The sequence below is a fragment of the Phascolarctos cinereus genome, unplaced genomic scaffold (genome assembly GCF_003287225.1).
Source record: "Phascolarctos cinereus isolate Bilbo 61053 unplaced genomic scaffold, phaCin_HiC Scaffold_5;HRSCAF=322, whole genome shotgun sequence".
Lineage (NCBI taxonomy): Eukaryota > Metazoa > Chordata > Mammalia > Diprotodontia > Phascolarctidae > Phascolarctos > Phascolarctos cinereus.
Genome location: NW_027555958.1, coordinates 217,090,727 through 217,116,600, shown reverse-complemented (window position 1 = coordinate 217,116,600; position 25,874 = coordinate 217,090,727). Strand labels below are relative to the sequence as shown.

Here is a 25,874-nt window from a genome sequence, read left to right as displayed (position 1 = left end):
AATTCAGACATAGGAAATGGCCTTAAGTTGGAAAGATTGCTTAGGACTTTAAAAACCATCCAGAAGGGTTTTTATTTGATCCTAAAAGTAATAGGGAGCCATTTGAATTTATTGAGTATGAGAGGGACATGATGAGATCTGAGCTTTAGAAATATCACTTGGGCAGCTCTGTAGAGTATGGATTAGAACAGTGAGTCTTGAAAGGAGATCAATTAAGATTCTTTTGCAATAGTCTATACAAGAGGTGATGAGGCAGCTGAACTCAACTAAGCTGGTGGCTATATGAATCCTGAGAAAGCATCAGATGTGTGAAATGTTGTGTAGAAATGTCAAAATTTGAATATTGATTGGATATGTGTTAGAATTAGGTTAAACATCATTAAAATGGCCATAACCTTTCATGCAGAAATCCCATTACAAGATAACATACTACCCAAGGAGCTCAAAGACAGAGACCTCCCATGTACACCAAAAGACTCATGGTAGCACTTAGAGTAGCAAAGAATAAGGAAGAAAGTAGGTTCCCATCAATTGGGGGAAATGCTAAGGAAATTGTGATATATGAATGGAACTGTGCTATAAGAAATGGTGAATGCAATGAATTTGGAGCAGGACTAGAAGATATATATAGAAAGGTATGGAGCAAAGTAAGAACAACCAAGAAAATAACATAATCAGTGACTAAATAGAAAGAACACTAACAAGGAAACTGAACAATGTGCAATTAGGATGACTAATTTTCTCAGGGAAGATATTAGAAAATTCACTTCCCTCCTTTTTTTGCAGAGGAAGGGCACTATGAGTGCAGAAGATTATATAATCTGTCTGATTCGGCTAATGTGTGTCTTAGTTTTGCTGAAATACTTTGTTTTTTCTCTTTTCTTATTTTGTTACAGAAATAGCTCACTGGATAGGGGAGGAATATATTTCACAATAAAAGTGATATAAAAACAAAAGAGACAATTACAAAATGAAAAATAGAAAAAAATGTAAAAGATGATGTTGTTTGAAAAGAGGATTTGGATTTCCTATCACTTAAAATACAGGAATGATAACTTTTAGGCAGTAATAGAAGATTGTGTTTAAGACTGGAATTCAGTCTTTTGGACCAAGGCTTAAATATAAGAAAGAAAGCTTCTTCAGTCAGAAAGGAGTGCACCTAACAAATACTGATCAAAAAATCTATGTGCTAGGGGTCTTGTGAACCTGATCAGGAAGGCATTACACTGGAGAATAGAAGGGAAATGAGAAAACTGTTCTTGGATATCTGCCAAGCCAGATTCCACAAAAAACAAACAAAACCAAACAACAACCAGAAGACACAAAAGAGGAACAAGAATATATTAGTGAGAGAACCAATAATTCATAGAAGGTGACACCCAAGAAGAAAGCCAGAAACAAAACCCATATTCTCAAATATTATATACACATATGTATAAAATATAAAACACCATGAGGTTAACTGAAGAATTTCCAATACTGCTGAGTAAATTCAACCTCACAGTTGGATGGAACTCATGATTAGAAAATTTCCCTTTATGGATAGATCTTAATCAAAAGGAGAAGTAGAGTAGAATTTTATACTAAGAAGACACGGTTATGTGAGGAAATGTAGAAACTAGAAAGGGAAGCAGGACAGAACATTTGGGTGGGTAATCAACTGAGGTAGAAAGGGAAGGGATATTGTCATAGTAGTTTCTACAGACCCCCCCAAGAGAAGGAGAAAATAGCTCAGTGCAGTACAATAAAACCTGAAAGGGCAAAAACAAGGGCATTAACTGCATTAAGTGCTTCTCATGAATTTGCTAAATCCAGGGTAATCTGCTTGCTACCTGTTCGCATTTCATCATTACTCACCTGAATTCATTCTGCTGATTCCTGATACTGAACCAGAAGATTTTCCAGAGAGACTAGAACCAGACCATGAATTAGGTGGGAGAAAATCCTTGCCTGGATTTGGAAGTATGCCATTTCTAATAGTTATCCCTAATAGGAAACAATTAAAAAGTAATTTGTATATTTAGTCTTACATCAAGATTCAGAACAGCAATAATATAAAACCTGAATTAAATTAAATTAAACATTTAGTTTAATAAACAATTAAACATTTCCTATAAAACTAACCATGAAAGCTGCCAGGTCTTATTGAGTTTTATCTCCACAATATTTCTTTGGATAAGTGTACATATGTAAGTATGACATGCAGGTTAAATAGAAGCCTATCTGGATGGTGATCAGATTTAGATTCAGTAAATTTAGACAGAAATCGAGAGTAAGAAAGGAAGAGTCACAATAGAGATAGATAAATTAAGTGATTTGCCAATGGTTAATTATCTGTTGCTATTGTTTGGTCATTTTTCAGTCATTTCCAACCCTTCATAACTCCATTAGGAGTTGTCTTGACAAAGGTACAAGAGCGGTTTGCCATTTCCTTCTCCAGTTCATTTTACAGATGAGGAAACTGGGGTAAACAGGGTTAAATGACTTGTCCAGGGTCACACAGCTAGTAAGTGTCTCAGACCAGATTTGAACTTGGAAAGAGTCATCTTCCTGATTCGAGGCATGACACTCTATCCATCACCCAGCTGCCTCTAGCTAGTATGTGTCAAAGGCTGCACCTGTGAACCTTCTTGAATCCAAGGTTGGCCTCCCATGTGTATTGTCTCCCTCTGCCTTTGACTATCTGCTTGAATCTCTGACTCAATATACTTAATCCAAATTGGTAACCACTCAGATAAACCTATATTTGATTCATGTAACAGAAAAGTTTCCTAAGGGCAGTATACCATAATTCTCATGACTAATGTCTATTAGTGGGTAGCTAGGTGGTGCCACAGATACAGTGCTAGGCCTGGAGACAGGAAGACTCATCTTTCAGAATTCAGTTCTGGCCTCAGACACTGTGACCCTATGCAGGACACTTAACCCTGTTTCCCTCAGTTTCCTCATCTGTAAAATGAGCTGGAGAAGGAAATGGCAAACTGCTCCAGTATCTTCGCCAAGTAAACCTAAATGGGGTCATGAAGAGTCAAACACAACTGAAAAATGAACAACAAAAATGTCTATTACTATTTCCTAGCTGAAATATTTTTTCTCAAGAGGCTGAAAGGCAGGCAACTTGTATTTGTACACTAGAAGACCATTCTGAAGATTTTTCTAAACAGACTGGAAGACAATTCTTTCCTTTATTCTGAGAATGTCATTCCAGACAGAGCTTCAGTTCCTCATTAGAAAACTGAATGTCAACAGCTACTTTGACAAGGATTTATTTCATGTGTTCACCCTTTTCTCCTGTTTCTCAAGCACAGATGGTCATCAACTCCTTTAAAAAAAAACACTGTTGACTTCCTTGAGCCAAGATGGCAGAGTAAATTTGGTAGTCCCTCTCACCCTCCCCTATCAACCTCTGAAAACCCAGAAAATATCACCCCAGAAAAAAAAAACCCTGGAACAGCTGAACTAGAAGAAAGATGGGAAAACAGCAGTGCAGCAGCCCAGCAAACAATTCTTCCAGTGCCTCAGCAAAAGTAAGGGAAGCAGCACTTCAAAGGGCCCCAAGTGTATAAGCACCCTGCAGCATTCATCTGAAAGGAGCTGAAGAAAGCAACCTAGAGTCTTCCTAAAGTTCCAGCCTTGCTGACTCCAGCCCAACCCAACACCAGGCAAGCTGTCAGAACTCTACAGCCTCCAAATGTCAACCAGGAACAGATCTTGAAGCCCAGGTGGTAGAGCAGGCAAACACCAACATCCAGACCTCCAAATGCCTCAGTGAGGGTGTGGGAACCAGTGGAAACCAGCTCAGAAAACCACCAGATGCCTCAGCACTCTACCACAAAGGAATCTCCCAGTGTATTAGCAGAAACGAGGGAGGCAGCATTGCAAGGGGCCCCAGGCAGACAAACATCCTGCAGCACCCATCTAAAAGGAGCTGAAGAAAGCTAAAGGAAAGGAAAAGCAGGCAACCTAGAATTGCCTGAAAGTTCCAGCCTTGCTGATTCCAGCCCAACAAGAGGTAAGCTGCCAAAACCCTGCAGCCTCCAACTGCCAACATAAGAGGCCCCAGCACACAAAGCCAGTGACCAAGACCTAGGCTCCCAACACAAGAAGCTTGGGTCAGTGCCCTCTGTTTCCCAGCAGGAGAGCTCAATCTCTTTAAAGGCCAGGGAATAAAGAAATCATGAGTGAAAAAGAAACGTATCATAGATTCATATTATGAGGAGAGTGGAGATCAAGACAGAAATTCTGAAGAGGACAACATTGCCAACAAACCCACATCTGCAACATCAAAAGGAATATGAACTGGTCTGAAGCCCAAAAAGCCTTCTTAGAAGAGCTCAAGAAGGATTTTAAAAGTCTAATGAGAGCAGTAGAAGAGTCCTTAAAAAATACAATTGGCCAATTGGAAAAAACATACACTGAAGAAAACAAGTCCCTAAAAAAACACAATTGGCAAACTGGAAAAAAAGCACACTGAAGAAAACAAATCCCCTTAAAAATACAATTGGCCAATTGGAGAAGGAAGTACAAAAACTAACAGAACAATCTGTTTAAAAACTAGAATTGGACAAATGTAAATTAATGACTCTATGAGAGAGCAAGAATCAGTCAAACAGAAACAAAAAAAATGAAAAAATAGATGAAAATGTAAAATACCTCTCCGGTAAAACAACCGACCCAGAAAATCAATCCAGGAGAGACAGTTTAAAAATCATTGGCCTACCTGAAAATCTTGATGAAAAAAAGAACATGGACAGTATCTTTCAGAAAATCATAAAGGAAAACTGAAGTCCTAGAACCAGAGGGTAAGGTAACCATAGAAAGAATACACCACTCACCCCCTGAAAGAGATCCCTTTTGACAACACCAAGGAATATAATAGCAAAATTCCAAAATTACCAGATGAAAGAGAAGGTGCTGCAAGCAGCCAGAAAGAAACAATTTAAATATCATGGAACCACACTCAGGATTACACAGGACCTTGCAGTTTCTACATTAAAAGACAGCAGGGTGTGGAACATGGTATTCCATAAGGCAAAGGAGCTTGAATTGCAGCCAAGGATCAACTACCCTGCAAAAATGAGCATGATTTTTCAAGGGAGGAGATGGATATTGAATGAAATAAGGGACTTCCAAACCTTCCTGATAAAAAGGCCAGAGCTCAACAAAAAATTTGATCTTCAAGTACAAGATTCAAGAAAGACATAAAAAGGTAAATGGGACAGAAAGATACAAAATGTTGTTAATAAGGGCGGACTGTTTACATCCCTACAAGGGAAGATGATACTTGCAACTCTTGAGAACTGTATTGTTATTACACCATGTTAAAGGATGTATACATAAAGAGGGTGGATATTAGTTGACTTTGATGTAATGATAAAAAAAAGATCTAATCAAGTGGGTTAAATGGATCCAAGTAAGTGGATTAGTCTGATCTTAGAAAATGTACTGAGAAAGGAGGAGGTAGACAAGGGTAAATTACATTACAGGAAAAGACAGAAAATCCTATTACAGCAGAGGGAAAGAAGGGAGTGGGGTGAGCATTGTTTGAATCTTACTCTCACCAGATTTGGCTCAAGAAGGGAATAACATAATCAGTTAGGTATAGAAATCTAACTTGCCCTATAGGCAGTAGGAAGGAAAAGGGGAAAGAAAAGGGAGGGGGGATAAAAGGGAGGGAAGAAGCAGTAAGGGCAAAGGGGAAGAAAAGAGAAAGGGATCATAGAAGGGAGGAGAGACTGAACGAGGAAGTGGTCAAAAGCGAAACACTAGTGAGGAGGGGAAAGGAGAAAGGAGAAAGAAAAGCAAAATCGGGGGGGAAAAGGATGGAGAAAAAGACACAGATACTAATCATAACTTTGAATGTGAATTTTTCTTTCTCTTCTGTTGAGTTTTGTTTCCTCTTTCTGACAGTTCCTCCTACTGGTTTTAACTTTTACTTACAACTTCATTAATGTGAAAATATGTTTAATAGGAATGTAAATGTATAGCCTATATCAGATTGTGCACTCTTTTGGTGAGGGTGGTGGGGAGGAAGGAGGAGAACAATTTTAAACTCAAAAGCATATGGAAGTGATTGTTAATAAATCAAAATAAATTAATAAAAACAAAACAAAACAAAAATACTTCCCCACATTCTTATTGCTATGCCTAAATCTAAGAGCAGGAGATTGGAAATTGGGTGGGTTTTCTGCTCACTGTATTTCAAATGGCAGGTCACAATGACATACAAATGGGTGGTCATGAGAACACTCCACAAGGTACCTATGTTCAAATCTTCCATCTTAGCCCAACTATGTGGCATAGGATGTCTTTGTGACTCATGGGCTTCAACAACTGTTCTTCTAGTGTTTTTGTTAGTTCTTACATAGACCATTAAAAGTTTGTCTTGCCTTCTAAAGTACCTTTTTTTGTACAAGGAACATCACTGATTTCTCATCAACCAACCAATCAACAGGTATCTATTAAGTGCCTATAATGTTAAAGACAAATAATTTCTATTCACCAGGCAAGTATCTAGAGTGCTTCAAGTAATGCTGCTTGGCTACAGATCGCAATGTTGGAGTGCCTTGTCACTGATAGGAAGTATGGGTGGGTGCACTGTTACTGGTACCTATGGGTTCTGAAGGCTTCAGGTCCAAAACGCTCTCAAATCTGTAACAAGAGAACATGCTTTATTTTAGCACCAGAGTAATGATCTTCACAGAGTGATTTTCACCAGTACAAGATCATTACTTCAGGCATTTGTGATTTTGTAATGGTTGCTCTTAGATACAATACATATCAAAGCTCCTATACCACTCAATAGATGTCCTTAGCCAGCTGCTGGGAGGGAAGACTCATCCCCTCGCAGCCCAGTGGCTGGCAACGAGCCTCTGAGTTTAGCTAGGCTGGCCCTTGGCACAAGACAAATACAGTCCATTACCAGTATTATTCTTGGAAGTCTTTCCACTTGGGGAGAATCTGCCAGAGTTTGTACCACATGCATAAACTCTTAGAAATGACAATATAAATAGTTAAATAATAATAAAAAGAAAGAAAATAATATAAAACTTGCCTATGGAGAGTTTTATCACTCTGTCTTTTCTTATTTTTTAGATCAGCCTTGGTGAAGGAAGGGCTGAAATCGAGGTCATTCAAATCATCCCAATCATCAGAATCCTTTGTTGACCTGGAAAGTGGCCCTGTTGTGGTTTGAGAGGTTGTGACCCCTCAAAGACTGAAGTACACGACACGGTCGCCTGGAATGAATTCACAGACTCAAGCATTCTTTAAGTCAAGTTGTCAAAGAGTTTATTGTTACGTTTTTCAGGGGGCAAGGATTCTTAAGGATCCTGCAATCTTAAAAGAGTATAGTTAAAGTTTAGATAGTATGATATGATAAGAGGTATGTCAAATATGTTAACTAGGTGATTCAGGGCGGGATTAGGGAGTGCTTAAGGAGTGGTCAGTTCTTAAACAAACATGCACTTGTATCTACTGAGCAGGCATTTTACCCAGAGTTCACTGGGAAAAGCTCACAAGGGGGGGCCACATGGAGGTATGGTTTTAGGCCTGCTACATCACTAAGTTAACTAGCAGTCAGGGACAACTGAGAGTCATCTAGTCTGCCACCAATCAATGTCTGGTTTGACAACATAGATGGAGGAAGTACATGTATGTCTTAAGTCTAGAATACAGTTAATGAGGAGTCCAGGATGTAGATAATGAGGTAGGGTGGCAGTACAGATAGTCCAGTGGGTAAGAATGTCTTTATGACCCAGTGCAAAGCCAGTTCAAACTAATAATTCCTTCAGGTGCTGCTTGTTACTGCACTAAGGAGAGAGATAAGGGGCTTGCTGGGGCCCACTCATGAGTAATTGTCCTTGGGTTGGGGAGAAACTGTCAGGAATACTGTGTCTGAGGCTAGGGAGAAAATGGGGTTCAAGCACAAGCACCCAAACACAAGCACCCAAGTACCCCATCAGCCCCACCTCCTCCTCTTTGGTTTAATTTCACCATTTGGGTGCTCCAAGCCTGCCAGAACTTTCTGTAAACACACAAAGGGGGGAAAAAGATAACACTCAGCATTAAAAGCACTCCTCTAGGATTCACTAATGTTCCCCACTCACTCATAAATTATTTTAATTTATTTTACATTTGCACATTTAAGCAGATGCTCTTTTCCCCCTTCCCCTTAGAACAACTAGACTCCTGGAGGACAAGGGCTATTTTGTTCCCAGAACAATAGACTTAGAAGAAGGTCTGACACATCTTAGCACTTAGTTAATGTCTGCTATTAATAATAACAAGCAGCACTTGGCTCTTCTAAGTCTTCAGAGCATTTTACACATATGACCTCATTTGATCCTCACAACAATCCTGTAAGGGTGGTATTGTTATTATCTTCATTTTAAAGATGAGGAAACTGAGGCTAAGAGAGGTATACATTCCACAAATATTCAGTAAGCACCTATCATTGTGTGACTTGCCCAGGCTCACATATCTAAGTAAGTGTCTGAGGTAGCATTTGAACTGGTTTCTCAATCCACTGTACTGCTGGGCTGCATAGTTAGCACTTAGTATCCCCTCCTCAACAAATCAAGGATACTAGATTTAGAGCCAAAAAGTCTTGAGAGCTTATCTAGATAATTTTTTTGAGGGGTAAGGCAATTGGGGTTAAGTGACTTGCCCAGGGTCACAGAGCAAGTGTCATGTGTCTGAGGCTGGATTTGAACTCAGGTCCTCCTGACTCCAAGGCCGGTGCTCCATCCACCGTGCCACCTATCTGCCCTCTCTAGATCAATTTTTTAATTTTACATTGGGGGGGGGAAATAAGAGAGGTTACACAGGCGATAGATGGTAGGATTTGAACTCAGGTTTTCTGATTCCAAATTGAGTATTCTTTCCACTATACCACACTGCTGCTTCCCTAATAAAAGCAGGTCTGGGGCTGCTGCATGCAATTATAATCAGGAAAAGGAATTTCCAATCTTGGAATTTCTTAGACTTACTATCTTGACCCTGGATAATACAGATTATACCATTTCCCAACTATACAAGACTGTAATTACCTAAAAAATTAATTGGTAAAAAGTTAGTAATCACTCCATACATTTTCAGGAAGACTAGCTTCTTATCCTATCCTTATTTATTAGAGAGTTAACACCATTCAGATCATCATTTATACAAGGGCCTACAAATCTGGTGTCAAGGCCCATATGACCACTGTGCTAATTAATCATGAAATAGAAGAGACGTTTCTTATTAAGAACTATCTGCTCCTAATGCCTTCCTTTATTGCTGTTGTTCAGTTGGTGCAGTCATGTCTGACTCTTCGTGACCCCATTTGGGGGTCTTCTTGGCAAAGATACCAGAGTGCTTTGCCACTTCCTTCTCCAGTTCATTTTACAGATGAGGAAACTGAGGCAAACAGGGTTAAGTGACCTGCCCAGGACCACATAGCTAGTATCTGAGGCCAGAAGACTCTAGGTCTAGCATTCTGTGCACTTGGCACTGCCTACCTGCCCTGCCTTCCTTTATAAAGGACAGAACTTGGACTCTTACCTCCTCACTCCACTTCCCACCTGCTGCCCTGCCTAGTTTCAATTCCACAGACCAAATTAGTCCTCTCAGGTGAAGCTTATCACTTCTAAGCTCACCACCTCCCTGATATCTCAAGCCTTATTGACACCACCTCCTTCAGCCTCCTTTCTCCTCTGATTGGAGAGCTGCAGGGCAGAGTACCAAACTCCTGCCACTGTCTTCCTTTACAGAAAGCAGAAACTGGACTCAATTCACTCCAGTTTACATCTGCTGTCCTGCCTGGTTTCAACTCCATGGAACAAGATGCTCCCATGCCAGGTAGCTCTAATTGACCAATCCCTCTCCTCTTGCCTCCTTTTGGGTAGTATCTCCCACTCCTTGAGGACAGCGGCTATCTTTCTTTTTATTAATTGTATTCCAAGCACTTAGCGCAGTGTCGGGCATACAGTAGGTGCTTAATAAATGTTGATTAAACTGGATTGTATTGCTATCTGTTAACTATGTAGAAACAACTGCTTTTTACTCTTTTTTTAACCCAAAGATTCATTTTTCATAGGCAATGAAATATCATTTTTATATTGCCCAGAGAAGCTAATATTGTGCCCTGTACCTAGAAGTTGATCGGCAGCCCCTGAAGGACTAACAGCATTAAGAGTTTCTGCTACCTGCCTCATTTAGAGAAAACTTCTTATTCTTCATGCTATACAGCCTAAAAAGAAGTCAGGGCCTGAGTTCCAGTGCCCATTTTCAGTGCAACACTTATTGCTTTCTCTTTTAAAAATGCATTCTGATGATCCTTCAAGAAATGTCTTCAAAGGGGCAGCTAGATGGTGCAGTGGATAGAGCTTGGGCCTTGGAGTCAAGTGGACCTGAGTTCAAAAGCGGCCTCAGACACTTGACACTTACTAGCTGTGTGACCCTGGGCAGGTCACTTCACTCCGACTGGCTCACCAAAAAAGAAAAAAGAAATGTCTTCAAAATCAAAAAGGTTTGCAAAAGTGGGATGAGTGGATAAAAACTGAGCTTTTTATGCATAAGAAGAGATAATCAGAATACCTCTCTTTTTTTAACAGGCCTATGAGCTTTTTGTGGGGTAGCTTTATATATGGTGGGCCAACCAATAAATGGTCCTTATGAAGAGTTTCCTAAGTACCCAGATTCTTGTTAATCTCTTTCTTAGGGCTCTACAGATACTGTCCTCATCACAGCATTCTGTGTTTTCTGATACTATCTTGTGCTATACTTTATCTCTTGTGTAACAATAATAATGATAATAGCTAACATTTACATAGCACCAAATATGTGTCAGCCACTGTGCTAAGCGTTTTACAGTTATTATTTCATTTGATCCTTACCCCAACTTTGGAAGGAAGGTACTAGTATGACCCCCATATTACAGATGAGGAAACAGGGCAAATAGAGGTGAAGTGACTGGCCCAGAGTCATATAGCTAGTAAGTGTCTGAGGCAGGTCTTTCTGACTCTACGTCCAGTGTTCTACCAACTGCCCCACCTAGCTGTATTCCCCTCTTGTCTCCAGAACATAAAGCTCTCTAAAAGCAGGGACCATGCTTCCTACTTCTTTTATATTCTCTTCCGTGTTGAAAATAGTGCTCGATACACAGTAGGTTTTCAGTAAATAACCTATATTGAATAAACAAGAAAAACTAGTGTGTGTAAGTATTAAAAAAAAACCAGAATCACAAAATTTCAGAGCTGAAAAGAAAACTGTCAGGGCCACTGAGGCCAACCCACACCTGCAAAATAAAGTCCTATACAATAAATCCAAGGGCTTACCTAGTCTTTGCTTGAAGGCTTCCACTAAGGGGAACCCCACTATCTCCCAAGGATGCCCATTTTATTTCTGTTTGGAAATTCTTCCATACCTCAAGATGAAATTTTGCCTCTTTTCTCAGAGGGGTTAAATGAGTTGTCCAACATCACATAGGTAGTTAGGGCCTGCAGCTAGGTGGATAAAGTGGTGGACCTGGAATCAGGAAGACCCACCTTCCTGAGTTCCAATCTAGCCTCAGACACTTACTAACTGTGTGACCCTGGGCAAGTCACTTAACTCTGTTTGCCTCAGTTTTCTAGTCTGTAAAATGAGCCAGAGAAGGAAATGGGAAACCACTCCAGTTTCTTTGCCCAAGAAAACCCCAGTAGAGCTCCAGACTTGGAGTCAGGAGGACCTGAGTTCAAAAAGTTCACTTGAAGTGCCTTACATTCTGAGGGATCTTGTTGTGGAGGGCTGGGAAAAGCACTGGAATAGGCTGGTCCTCTTGGTGCTGGCTCTCAGGATCTGCTGCTGAAGCCTCTGTTTTGTATGGGTATATGAGATGCTGGGGGGTCAGGCTGGGCTGATGTGGTCGAGAAGAAATCCGGGGATGTGGTTTGGCAGGGGGGGTTGCAGGAGGGACGGGTTTCATATGAGGTGGTGGTCCCATCTTCTCCTGGAATTCTTTCTGTGGTTTCCCCATTTCCTGAAGGCTATGGGGAGTGCTGCCTAGGGGATGTCCAACTTGAAAGTAGGAATATCGAAGTGCCTGAAACCAACAAAGTAGACAGAATTAGGTAAAAGACCACTCTTCCCAGGAAAGTGTTCAAAGTTTCCTCCCAAGTTCCTTAGGTGTTATACTATGGTGAAGATGGGAACAACAGCAATAGTAGCTAGCATTTATATATCACTTTAAGGTCTGCAAACTGTTTTACATGTATCTTTCATATATGGGCAGTTAGGTGGCTCAGTGGATAGAGCATTGGGCCTGGAGTCAGGAAGCCCTGAATTCAAATCCAGCTTCAGACACTTACCAGCCGTGTGACCCTGGGCAAATAGCTTCACCTCTGTTTGCCTACGTTTCCTCATTTGTAAAATGGGGATAATGATAACAACACCTACCTCCCAGGGTTGTTTCAAGGATCAAATGAGCTTAAATGTTAGCTATTATTATTATTTCATTTAACCATCACAATAATCCTGAGAAGTAAGGGTTATTAAGAATGACAACAACAATAATAATCATGGCTAGCACTTCACAATTTTCAAATTACTTTACAAATATTATTGTATTCAATCCTCACAAAACACTGCAAGGTAGTTCTATTATTATCTCCATTTTACAGATGAGGAAACTGAGGAAAACTGAGGTTAAGTACCTGGCAAGGGTCAACAAAAACAACAGGTGGACATTTATTTGTGTTGTCTAGACCAGGGGTTCTTGACCTAATGCCTGTAAACTTAAGAAAAGATAATTTTGATAACTGTATTTCAATATAATAGATTTTAACAATCATTTATTAAGCACCTACTGTGTGCCAGGCACTGTTTACAAAGACAAAGCAAAACAGTCCCTATCCAGCTTGCATCCTAAAGGGGGAGACAACATGCATACATACATATATATAGTGATATACAAAGCACTAACAAAACATACATAAGGTAATCTTGGAGAGGAGGCTTAGGAATTCAAAGACGTTTTCTTGATGAGCCTTTAAACACCATTGTGTTTTAGCATATTGCCTGGTACACAGCAGGAATTTAATAAATGTTTATTGACTGATATTATGAATAGGAAATAATACATATCCTCATTGAACAGGTAAAGCAACATACTGGAAAATGCACTGAACTTAGATTCAAAAGTTCTGGACTTGGCTCCTAGATCTAGGTGAGTTCTAGGCCAAGCCTGCCACTTACCAGCTGTCTAACCTCAATCAAATCACTCAACCTCTGTGCTAAACTATATCACAGGGCTGGTTTTTATTTGCAGGGAAGGAGGTAGGGAATGATTAAATGAGATAACATATGTAAAAACACATTGTAAACCATAAGGGAGGTAAGCAAATTATTTTTTGTTTATTTAATAACAAAGAAAAACACATTAAATGAATTAAGAAGACACAGAATATTGAGTCATATGGATAATATCATTAAACGCACACATTTTTACCTTTTAATTCCCTCAGCTAAATTGTGGGCTGAGGCTCTGATTATTGCTATCTTTTTCCTCTCTGGTTAGGTCAAGTTTATCATGCCATTTTTCTTGCCTTCAGCCTTCTACTGACTCCTTGTAGTACCTCACATCTAAATTATCCCCCTCACTATCGATGCCAATCTAGGCCCAGCTAGGTAACCTACATCAAAGTAACCAGCACTCTTGCCATAGAACCTCATTATAGACCACCATCCAGGACTATTAGATACTACCCCCTTCCCTTTTGCCAAGACCTCTCCTCTGCTTCATCCAAGACCATCCTCAATCCTACTCCAAAATGGAATTTGTTGTTGGCTAGAATGAGGACTCTAGGTTCTCACAAATTCCTGTGTAAACAGGATTAGAATTCACTTCAGGTCAGGTATAAACAGGATTAGAATTTACTTCAGGTCAATCACATATTAGGGTGGAAAAAAAAAGCAAAAATTAAAGAACATCATAAAAGAGACTGTATAGTAGACTAATGGGCTGAAATAGATATATGTCGGCTATATATTTGGTCTCAATGTTACACAAATTCCTAAAGGCCAGTAGTTAATAATACTGATGATAACGAGTCATTGTGGTAAAATGGATAAAAATCCAGCTTTGGCATCAGGTTCAAGTCAAGCCTCTGATACCAGCTGCATGACCCTGGACAAGAAATTTAATCTCTCTGTGGCCCAGGTACCTAACTGTTTAAGAGTGTAAGTTGTAAAGGAGAGCTGATCTCACTAGGAATTCCCTGTACAGTTATCCCTCCCACATCGCAACTTTCCCCACTGAGATTTCAGTATATCACAGGTTGGCATAAAAAATTAAATGGGAATTTTGGGGACTTTTGCAGAAGTTGCAGATGACATGCGAAGGCCAGCAGACAACAAAGAGCCTATGACCAAATACTTAACCCAAATTTTACAATAAGGTACACCCCATAAAAGAAAAAGAAAAAATTCCGACTTCTCTGGTACTAAAGGAGGGCCAAAAAATTTTACACGGATTTTTCAGATTTCAGGGGTGCCATGCCCCTAACACCTCCAATGTAGAAGGGGTAACTACTAATGAAATGCACAGGGATGCTTTAATAAAAATAATTATGATAACGATAGTAATGATAATCCCAGGAAGGCATTATCATGTACAGGCAAAGGGCAATGTATGAGATTCAGGAGCCCTGGATTCTAATCTTTGCTTTGTCACTATCTTTGCATGTGTGACCTGGGGCAAGTCATTTCCCCAGGGTGGACCCTAGCTTCTTTTCCCTAAAGTAAATAGGTTAGAATAATCTTTAAAACCCCTTGCAGCAGTAACAATCCATGTGATAATAATGATGACTGCTGCTAGGACTAGAGATTAATTGCATTTGCAGGGTACTTTACAGTTTACAAAGCACTTTCATATACACTATCCTACTTATTCTTTCCAACAAACCAATGATGTAGGTAGAGCTGAGGATGACATATTCACTTTACAGATGAAGAAGCCAATGCTCAGAGACACCAAATAGCTAACCTCAAGTCACACAGTGAGCAAAAGTGGAAAAACTAGAATATTCTAGAAATCTGGGCTTCTGTCCAGCATTCTTTCTATTACACAGCAGTGCATGTGCTTCTGTCCACCCCCACGCTCATAAATTTTAAAGAGCAGCAACCAGGTCCGAGACCTCTCCCTCAGTCCCATTCTCTGTAGGGCAGAATTGCCAAATTGTTCATGTGTTAATGATCTCAAGTGCAGCAACAGAAGGGATGCTGCACTCTTTGGTTTCCTTTCCCCGTGATGACTTTGCATTATCGATCATAGATCTGGAGCTGTCAGGGACCTTAGAGATGGGCCATCAAATTCCTCAATCCCCTCCTTTGGCAGACAAGAAAAGCAAGGCACAGAAGTGTTAAATAACTTGCCCAGCTAGTAAATGTCTGAGGTAGGGTTTGATCTGCCTGACCTGAAATGTAGGGCTCTCTCTCACACCGTGCCATTGCTGGTTTCTGTCCTCTGTTTTCGAAGAGTACCAATGACATCATGGGGTGATACCTTGACTCATACATGAACTCGATTTAAATGAAGCAGAGTTGCACAGTCATCAGCCTCACTCCCTCTTCCAGAGTCACCAAAGTTCAGTGGCAGGACAAAAGTCAAGGCTACTGGCAGTGGCCCGCGATCCAGCACACGATCCTGGCATCTTCAACGTCTGACCAAGCTCTATGCACTCCACAGTGCCGGCTTCACCTGCCTTCATGGCCACTGGAGCAAATTGTTCTCAGCCACCCAATCTACCAGAGGAAGTCTTTATGTGCATGTTTGGAGTAGACATCCCCCTAACTCACTGCAAGGTCTGAGGCCTGTCAGTTCCTCTCAACCTGGTTTAGCCCATCTGCTGAAATGGTTCTACCAGAGTGTGGCCATGCACATGCTACAGCTTCTTGGAGTCACAGGGGGAGAGTTGAGTGAGAGGCGGACAACAAAGGTGGATGAGCAGCCCTGCAGGGCTCAGCAAGACCTCACACCAGAGGTGCTACAAGAAGAGACATGGCAACAAAACCCCAATCATCATCACTATGTCTAGGGTTTTGTTTCTACTTTGTCACTAACATGTTTTGTGATCTTTGGGCAAGTGACTTCACCCCTCTTCAGTCTTCAGTTATAAAAGCTATAAAATAAGAAGAAACACCCGAGGAGGTTAGGGGCAGGGAGGTGGCACAATGGATACAGAGTCAGGCCTGAAGTCAGGAAGATTCCTCTTCCTGAGTTCAAATCCGGCCTCAGACATTTACCAGCAGTGTGACCCTGGGCAAGTCACTTAACTCTGTTTGCCTCAGTTTCCTATCTGCAAAATGAATTGGAGCAGGAAATGGCAAACCACTCCAGTATCTTTGCCAAGAAAACCCCCAAATGGGATCATAAAGAGACTGACATGACTGAAAAGGAATGAACAACACCAACCAGGAGGCTAAGTGACTTGTTTTTGGTCAGTCATTTCACGCTATAGCTTCTTGGAGCCACAGGTGAGACGTGAATGCCAGGTGGACATCAAAGGCAGATGAGGAGCCCTGGAAAGGGCTCACATCAAAGGTGCTAGTCCTTCAGGAATGCCCCTACACCCCCGCACCATGCTACCTATCACCTAAAGCATCTTCCATCTTGGGAGCACCAGATTCAGGAAAGCCACCCTCAACACTCACTATATCACCTCCTACTCAACAACAAAGTGGAAGAGTCTTCCTGCTCTCAAAAGGTAACCTGCCATCTAGAAAGTGTGGACTGACATTAGTTTTGATTTCACGGACGCTGATAGACTTCCCTATCATCCTGGCAGGAAGTTAATGTGTGTAGTTATTCTATTCATGACCAGGCAAGCAAAACGCCAAATGACAGAGAAAACTTTTCCCTCCACCAATGTCACATCAAGTAGGCGATGCTGGTAGGAAAAGATATCCACTGCAGGGCATATGGAAAAGAGATATGGGTATTCCTATTTATAGAGCACACCTTATACACCACCTTATTATGGAGATGTATTTCTACAACTATTTTGCTCAATTTGCACCCACAACATCCTTGAGAGGAAAGAAATGCAGATACTATTCCCACCTTACATGGGAAGGAACTAAAGCACAGAGAAGACTTAGGGAAACAGGACAGATTGAAAGCCTTAAAGATAACCTAATCAGGAAGACTTATTTTCCTGAATTCAAATCTAGCCTCAGACACTTACTAGCTGTGTGATCCTGAGCAAGGTACTTAACCTGTTTGCCTCAGGTTCCTCAACTGTAAAATGAGCTGGAGAAGGAAATGGCAAACCACTCCAGTAGCTTTGCCAAGAAAGCCCCAAATGGGGCTACAAAGAGTCAGACACGACTGAAAAACAACCAAACGACAATCCAATCCACTCATATTACAGATGAAGGAAGCTGAGGTCCAAAGAGGTTAGTTAAGTGATTTGCTGCCCCAAGGTCACCAGGGCACTCAGTGGCAGAGCCAGGATGCAGATCCAAATCATGTGATTCCACTGCCTCTCCACGTCTTACTCAAGGTCATCCAATAAGTCAGGGCTGAATAAGACCTTACTCCCAACAGAGTACAAAAAAACAGTATCCCCTAAATCATGTCATGCTTTCATGAGTACCTTCAGTCTATGAGCCAACCCTTCAGTCTGGCAGATTGTGGCCATGTGGTACAATTTACATATTTAATGCCGCCAACAGACAAGTGCTCTGACATTTTTCAGTGGCCTTAAAGTAAGGCTATGTTTTCACTTCCAGTGGGGGAAAAACACATCAGTGACATGAACTTACAGCTATGGCAACTGGCAGTAGGATGGTTCTGCTCTCTCAAAGGAGTCTATTCACCAGGGACAGGGTGTACTTTCTCACACTGAGGAAGAGGTAACAAGGAGACATGAGACCCAGGAGAGCTTGACTCTGTAAGCCGTTCTGGTCTTGATTTTTCCACCAAGTCTCAACACAGCAATAAGGGATAAGAGGAATTATTATCAATTTGCATATACCCTAGGAAGACAGGGTGGAGTGGTAAAAAGAGGGCTGGATTTAGAGTCAGACCTGAGTTTAAATCTAAGCTCTCCTCCTTACGAACTGAGATGATGTATGATGGAGTGAACTGGGGACTAGCTATGGAGAAAGAGGACCAAGGTTCAAATCCCACTTCTGGGACTTGTTAGCTAGAAGACCCTGGCAAATCATTTAACTTGTGTACATCTCAGTTTCCTCAGTTATAAAAATAAGGTGCTTGAAACAGATGGCCTTTGAGGCTTCTTCCAGTTCTAGATCCATGATGCTAGGAGACCCTGGCAAGTCATTTAACTTATGTACATCTCAGTTTCCTCAGTTATAAAAATAAGGTGCTTGAAACAGATGGCCTTTCAGGCTACTTCCAGTTCTAGATCCGTGATCCTATGATCCCTAAGTTAATTTTGATCTCTGGGCCTCAGGTTTACTCATCTATAAAATGAAGGCATGGGATTAAATGACTTCTACGGTCTCTTCTAGCTGCAAGTCTATGATTTAATGATTTATGTTGTTGTTTAGTTTTGTCTAACTCTTTGTGACCCCATTTGGGGTTTTCTTGGCAAAGGTACTAGAGTGATTTGCCATTTCCTTCTCCAGCTCATTTTACAGATGAGGAAACTGAGGAAAACAGGGTTAAGTGACACAGCTAGGAAGTATCTAAGATCAGATTTGAATTCAAGAAAATGAATCTTCCTGACTCCAGGCTGGATACTCTATCCACTTTGACACCTAGCTGCCCCTTAATGATTCTTACCAAAGACTAAATCAATATGGCCTCATTGAAAACTTACCATTAATTTTCAAAGGATATCAGACCTGCAGAATTCACATCCATCTCATAGAGTGTCAGGCTTGAAGTCAAGAAGGCCTGAGTTCCAATGTGGTCTCAGACATTTACTAGCTATGTGACCCTGGGCTTACTTAACCTCTCTTTGCCTCAGTTTCCTCACCTGTAAAATGGGGATAATAATAACAGTACTGAACCTCCCAGGGTTATTGTGAGGATCAAATGAGATAATATTTGGAAAGTGCCTGGCACATAGTAAGCACTAAATACATGCTAGCTAACATCATCCTCATCATTGTTGTTGTTTTATCATTGCCTTTCTAAAGGTGTGAAATATTTTGTATGTTGTCACTTGACGCTGATGTCACTTTTGTCAGTTGGTTTTGCTGAACTGTTTTGCTTTGTTAGAAAGGAAGGTCCAGTGATTAGTGGGAGGGACATATTTGGAAATAACTGTTATTTTTTTTTGTTTGTTTGTTTTGGATAGGCAATGGGGTTAAGTGACTTGCCCATGGCCACACAGCTAGTAAGTGTTATGTATCTGAGGCCGCCTTTGAACTCAGGTTCTCCTGAATCCAGGGCTGGTACTCTATCCACTGCGCCACCTAGCTGGTCAATAGTAAAACTTACAGATGAATAATAAATTGAAATGAATGCAGGCTTTCCCACTGACCATTCGTTACTTTGAGTAACCCCTTGTAGACACTATTCCTGGTTGATGGTTTTAGTCTGAAGATTTAGAGCTGGAAAGGACCTCTGAGGATATCTACTCCAAATCTTTCATTTTAAAGATGAGAAAGACTGAGGTATGGAGAGGTTATATGACAAGGTCACACAGGCACTCAGGGGCTGAATCCAAATCGAATGCCCTTTCCTCTCTACCAAATGGCTTTTCTTTTCTTTTCTTTTTTTTTTTTGCTGAGGCAATTGGGGTTAAGTGACTCACCCAGGGTCACACAGCTAGTAAGTGTCAAGTGTCTGAGGCCCAGATTTGAACTGAGGTCCTTTTGACTCCAAGGCTGGAGTCTACTGCATCACCCAGCTAACCCCGGCTTTCCTTTTCAACCCCCCTGAAATGAGCTTCTATACCTTGTTCACGTCTTTCTATTCCCAATCCTCTTCTTCTAATCTCTTAAAAACATATTATAGAAGTTCCAAATGCACCCATTCCTCATCTTTCACACAGATGCTCGGTCAGGAATGGTTTTCTGCAAATAACCTGTGGCCAAAAAAATACTTGTTTGCACAAATCAGAACTAGGTTCCATCTTGGGATGTATCTCCTAACATATCACTCTAGTTTGTTTCCGTTGGAAAAATCAGTATTTAGCTTCCTTTGCTTCGGCCCACACTTTTCCCTTGGAATGTAATACTTAGATCTTTGCTACAAAAAAGATCCTACTATTTCACATAAGCAGTCAGGCTAATAATATTTGGAATTTTTCATCTGCCACTTGATCATGAACACACATGTTTCTTTCTAGACACTGCAGGTCTGTATGGGTTTCTTTCTGGTCAGAGAATGAATCCAGGTGGTTCCAACTGGCTCTTTCTCTGTTTACTTCTCAGATCTGGTTCTTTGGGTCCTCTTGTCTCTTCTCTCCTTTTTAAAATGCCAAGTCCAAGCATGTGACCTAGAAGCACGAACTGGTTGCAAATCAATCATCTTAATATAGTGTCAATGGGTCAACCAAGAATGAGGCAAGAAATCCATACCTGATTAAGGACATCATAAGTGCTAGGAAAAGTTCTTACCAAGGGGACACAAGTGAAAATTAACCTTTTTTACATTCCGTATATGGAATTTTATATCTGGACCCAAAACAGTGCTACTGTCACCACCTGCTACATTCTCCCTCTGGTTAAATGTGTAGCCACTGCAAATTACTGCAGGGTGGCTTTGGCCACAAACGCCGGTTACCCCAATTATGGGTACCTTCCCGGAGACTTAACAAGATCTTAGGCAGTTCACTCAGTGAAACAGCAAATTGTCTTCCTTCCTCAAGACTTTTCCCAGTATCTTATATCCCTCCAAAGAGCCCACAGCAACATGCAAAGTTCACTTAGAGGCAGCTAGGTGGGGCAGCAGGCAAAAGCATCCAACTTGGGAATCAGGAGGAGAGACCTGAATTCAAATCCTGCTTTACACAATTACTTGCTGTGTGACTGTGGACAAATCACTTAACGTTTCTCAGACTGTTTCCTCAGCTAGTGGTACTGGGCAGCTAGGTGACTCTGTGGATAGAGTGCTGGGTCTGGAATAAAGAAGACTCATCTTTCTTATTTTTTATTTTTATTTACTTATTTATTTTTTGAGGCAATTGGGGTTATGTGATTTGTCCACAGTCACACAGCTAGTAAATGTCAAGTGTCTCAAACAGGATTTGAACTCAGGTCTTCCTGACTCCAGGACCAGTGTTCTATCCACTGCCCTAAGACTCATCTTTCTGAGTTCAAATCTAGCCTCAGACACTTACTAGCTGTGTGACCTGGGCAAGTCATTTTACCCTGCTTGCCTCGGTTTTCTCATCTGTAAAATGAGCTGGAGAAAGAAATGGCAAACCACTCTAGTATCTCTGCCAAGAAAATCCCACATGGAATCATAAAGCGTTGGATACAACTGAAAATGAACGAATAGCACCAAAAATGGTTCCTCCCTACCAGGGTTGTTGTAAGGATCAAATGCTGTAATTTGCCAACTTTAAAGTGCTATATAAATGATGGTTGTTATCATTACTGTATTAGTACCTTTGTTAGAATCCATAGGTACCCCCCAAATTAAAGTCCTTGGTGGGGGTCCAGACCTCCCATAACCAAGTGCCCCTGGGACTTACACATTCTCCCTACATACTGCACAAAGTTCCGCCAAGATCATGTCTGTCTCGGTTAATCGTGCATCTTTTGATACTATTAATGCTGAAATCTAAAGCCCAAACAGGAATCCAATTAGGGATATCTCATTCCTGCTTGTGTCCATTAGTGTTTGTCACTTATGCAACAAAGGAAACAAAAGAAAACATCTTCGGAAACAAAATTGGTGTCCATTGATTGGGGAACAGCCAAAGAAATGGTGGCATGTGAATGTAGTTAAGCCTTCATAAGTATTTTTTTTCCATAACACTTTCCTGTGCCTACCAGTTTTTGTTTTCTTGTTTACAGCAGAGTGGAACAGTGTACTTGAAGCCTACTACTGACTACCTATGGGCAAATCATTTCCTCAGTTTCCTCATTTGTAAAATTAGGAGGTTGGCCTACATAACCCCTAAGGTTTCTTCCAGCTAGAAGTCTGTGAGTTAAAGTCTTGGTTCCTGCCTCTTTCCTGATAAATAGCTTATCTGAGTGTCATGATAAGTAAAATTTACATCCAATAGTTTCTCTAGTAACCTATAGAATTTTTGAGATAGAGGGTGTGGCCTTTTGACTGAGTCCAAGTTTCTCAGAATGGATCCTTTTATTAAGGGGCTTTGTTCTGTGAAGTTTGGATTCAGTCAAAGGGCCACACCTGAGGACCTAGAGGGCCATATATGGCCTCTTAGGCAGTTCACTCAGTGAAACAGCAAATCGTCCTCCTTCCTCAAGACTTTTCCCAGTATCTTATATCCCTCTAAGGAGCCCACTGCAGCGTGCAAAGTTCATTTAGAGGCAGCTAAGTGGTGCAACAAGCTATAGGCTCCCCGCCCCTGCCATAGGCAATTTATTCTTCATTCTGCTTAAAGTGGTAGTGCAAATGAGAAGACAGCCTTTCCTGGCCTTCCCTGGCCTTCCCAGCATTCCTGATCTGTTACAAGACCCCTGCTATGTTCCCTTTGAATTCTCTGGGTCCTCTCTTGGTCCATGGTGCAGCAGAGAGAAGAAGGTATGTGACTGTGTGACAAAGCATCCTGGGAACCAAAGTCAGTGTAGATGTCTAATGATTGCGGAAGGGCTCAACCAACTGTGACATGAACTTAGTAAAAGGCCACATGTGGCCTCGAGGCTGCAGGTTCCCCACCCCTGGTCTACGGTAGGATGAGAAAGGGACTGTAGATCACATTTGGTGTGGAGACATGCATACACTAATAAGAACACAGCAATGCAGACTGATGGAAGAATAGCAAAGGCTTGCCCACCTCATGCTCAATCCAAGGGATACATACTCATTAAATGAATGACTGCAAAAGTCCCATACTATTTAAATTGACTTTCTTTCCCTCCCTTTGTTTTTAAAATCACATACAATTCAATGCTGTAATGCTATTTCACTGTAAGAAGAATTCAGAGAAATATGAGAAGACAGAGGCTCCTAGCTGGTGAGTGCTGGGCCTGGAGTCAATAAGACCTAAGTTTAAATCCAGCCCTAGTTAAGTGTCTTACTAACACACTTACTGCCAGTGCAATGTCAGACCAGTCACTTAACCTCTGTTTGCCTCAGTTTCCTCAACTGTAAAATGGGGATAACAAAAGCACCTACCTACCAGGGTTATTGGGAAGATCAAATGAGTTAGTATTGGTAAAGCATTTAGTACAATGCCTGGAACATAGTAGGAGTGATAAAAATGCTGGCTATTATTATGATTATTAATTATTATTACTTGTATCAACTGACAAGGAGTGAAATTAGTAGGCTTAAGGGAAAATAAAGTTCCCCAATGATACAATAATATAAATGAAAATAACAGAACAATATTCAACTAGATTGACCAATTTTGTCTCTAGAGAAGAAATGAAGAAATGCAGTGCCCTCTTTTTGTTGGAGGAGATGGAGGACTGGGGGTATGGAATGTTGTCAGAGGTGTTGTGGAGACTGGTTTTGCTTAACTATTTTTATTAATTTCTGGGGAAGGCTCAGTGGAGAGGGGAGTAGCAGGGGTTACTCTTGGAATGAGGAAGTAACTACGGTGCAAAAACAAAAGGAAAAAATAAAACTTAAAAACACATACTGTGAAGTCTCACATAAACACAATCTTTAAAAAAAAATTGGCACACTTTTTCCTTGTGATCTTTGCTAATACACAAAGGTACAAACCATCTGTGTTTTCATTGGGGTAGGGAACTATCAGTGTGGGGAACTCCTTCCACCAAGGAGATTGTGAACAATCTTGTGTCTTAGTAAATAAGTTGTTGGGAGTTGCCAAAAACTATACTTTGCTAAATGACTTGTCCAGGGTCACAAAGCTAGCTAGCTAGCTTCAGAGACAGGACTTGAATTTGGTCTGCTCTGTCTCCAAGCACAGCATTCTAACCACCAGTATACGTTACGTCATTTTTTTTCAGACAAGGCTAAAAATTTATCTAAATCAGAGACATCTGTGTACCAGTGACAGGGTGCTTGTGCTTGTACTTGGATCCCAATTTCTCCCTAGTCTCAGAAACACTGTCTCTGACAATTTCTCCCCAGCCCAAGGACACTGTGCCTAGCAATTACTCATGAGTGGGCCCCAGCAAACCCTAATCTCTCTACCTAGTGCAGCTACACAAAGCTGGGCTGCTCAGGCCCCAGCCCTAAAATCATGTCTCTGGAAGCCTCCCAATTCCTTAGTAAGCTCCTGTCTTGTGAAAAAACTTTCCCTTGTCACAGAGCATTGTCTAATCAGGACAGAGAGAGAGGGGTATCTTGTCTGGCCCAAGGAGTTTTGTCCCTGGCTGGCCCAAGGACTCTTCCTCCTGCCAGATTCCCAAGATCCATGCCTCTGACATCTCCTTCTCTGTCTGGTGTACTCCCTGCACTTTCCCATTCGTAGCTCCCAAAGACACCTGGACCTTTAGATGACCTAATCAGCCTCCCCAGCATTCTTTTCCCATGCCCTTTTCCATATAAACCCTAGCTCCATCCTCAGTCTCTTGCAGGTTCCTTAGGAATCCTTGCCCACTGAAAAGCGTAACAATAAACTTTCTGCCAACTTGACTTAAAGAAGGCTTGAGTCTATGAATTCATTCCAGACCACCCCATCCTGTATGCCACTCTTGGAGGGGTCTCCACCTCTCAGACCACAACACCAGGACCTGGATGGAGAGCTTCCTGTTTGTTTCACACCTGACACCCTCCATTGCCTGAAGCCAGAAAAAGATACAGAGAACAAGGTGGATGCCCATCAGCTGAACAATGAGACTAAAACATTACAGGATGCGGATGTGCTAAAATACCTGGATTGCCTTTTTTCCTTACCCCACCTCAAAATCTTTAGCTTTCTTCAAAGCTTAGGTCAAGGACCACTTCCCACCTGAGGCTTTTGCTGATAACCTCAGCTGCTGGTGCCACCTCCCAGAAAATCAACTTGCATTTGTCTGTATTTGTATGTGTACATGTTGACTTCTCAGACAGCATAAAAATTTCTTGAGAACAAAGACAGTTTGAATTTCCTCTTTGTATCACAGAACCTGGAATATCATAGGCACTTGATAAATGCTTGTAGGCTGATGTGATGGATTGTTACTATGAAGTAAGAAATGATGAATAAGAAGAATTCAGAGAAATGCAGGGAGATTCATATGAACCAATGTGGAATGAAAATAATCAGAACCAAGCAGATAACATTGCACAATGAAGGCCCTGTAGAACAAATAATGAAATGTATTTCCCAACTTGGGCCACTAGGTGGCGCCATAGTGCATGGAGTGCTGGGCCTGGAGTCAGGAAGACTCATCTTCCTGAGTTCAAATCTGGCCTCAGATAACTTACTAGCTGGATGACCCTAAGCAAGTCACTTAACTCTATTTGCTTCAGTTTCTTCATCTATAAAATGAGCTGGAGAAGATAATGGCAAACCACTTCAGTATCTTTTTTATTTTTTTTTAACAGTTTTTAAATATCTATTTTTATTACATCCTTTTTAAAAGCCCAATTCATGTCTAACAGCATCCAGATTAAAAAGTTGTTTTGCTTAACAGCATTTCTGTCACAATATAAGAGAAGAATTTCACAATGTAAGAGAATTTATAAATACAACAATAACACAAACAAAAAACTTCAGATGACATCAATTGCATTTCCAAATATCACATATAAAAATCATTGATCTTATTACCTTTGACATTTCATATTTTTTTCCTTTGGAGGTCTTTCTACTTTCTTTTTTTTTTTAATATAAATTTAT

At 41.0% G+C, this 25,874-nt stretch overlaps 1 protein-coding gene across 1 annotated transcript in view; it reads right to left on the bottom strand.

Annotated features, from left to right (window-relative positions):
* The window catches only part of LOC110213537 (serine/threonine-protein kinase ICK-like), a 43,110-nt gene that overhangs the window by 6,682 nt on the left and 10,554 nt on the right, over positions 1–25,874 (bottom strand). Inside the window, 5 exon segments of the mRNA XM_078155656.1 lie at positions 1,858–1,986; positions 6,503–6,651; positions 7,055–7,181; positions 7,966–8,026; positions 11,744–12,064. Coding sequence (XP_078011782.1) covers positions 1,858–1,986; positions 6,503–6,651; positions 7,055–7,181; positions 7,966–8,026; positions 11,744–12,064 — 787 coding nt within the window.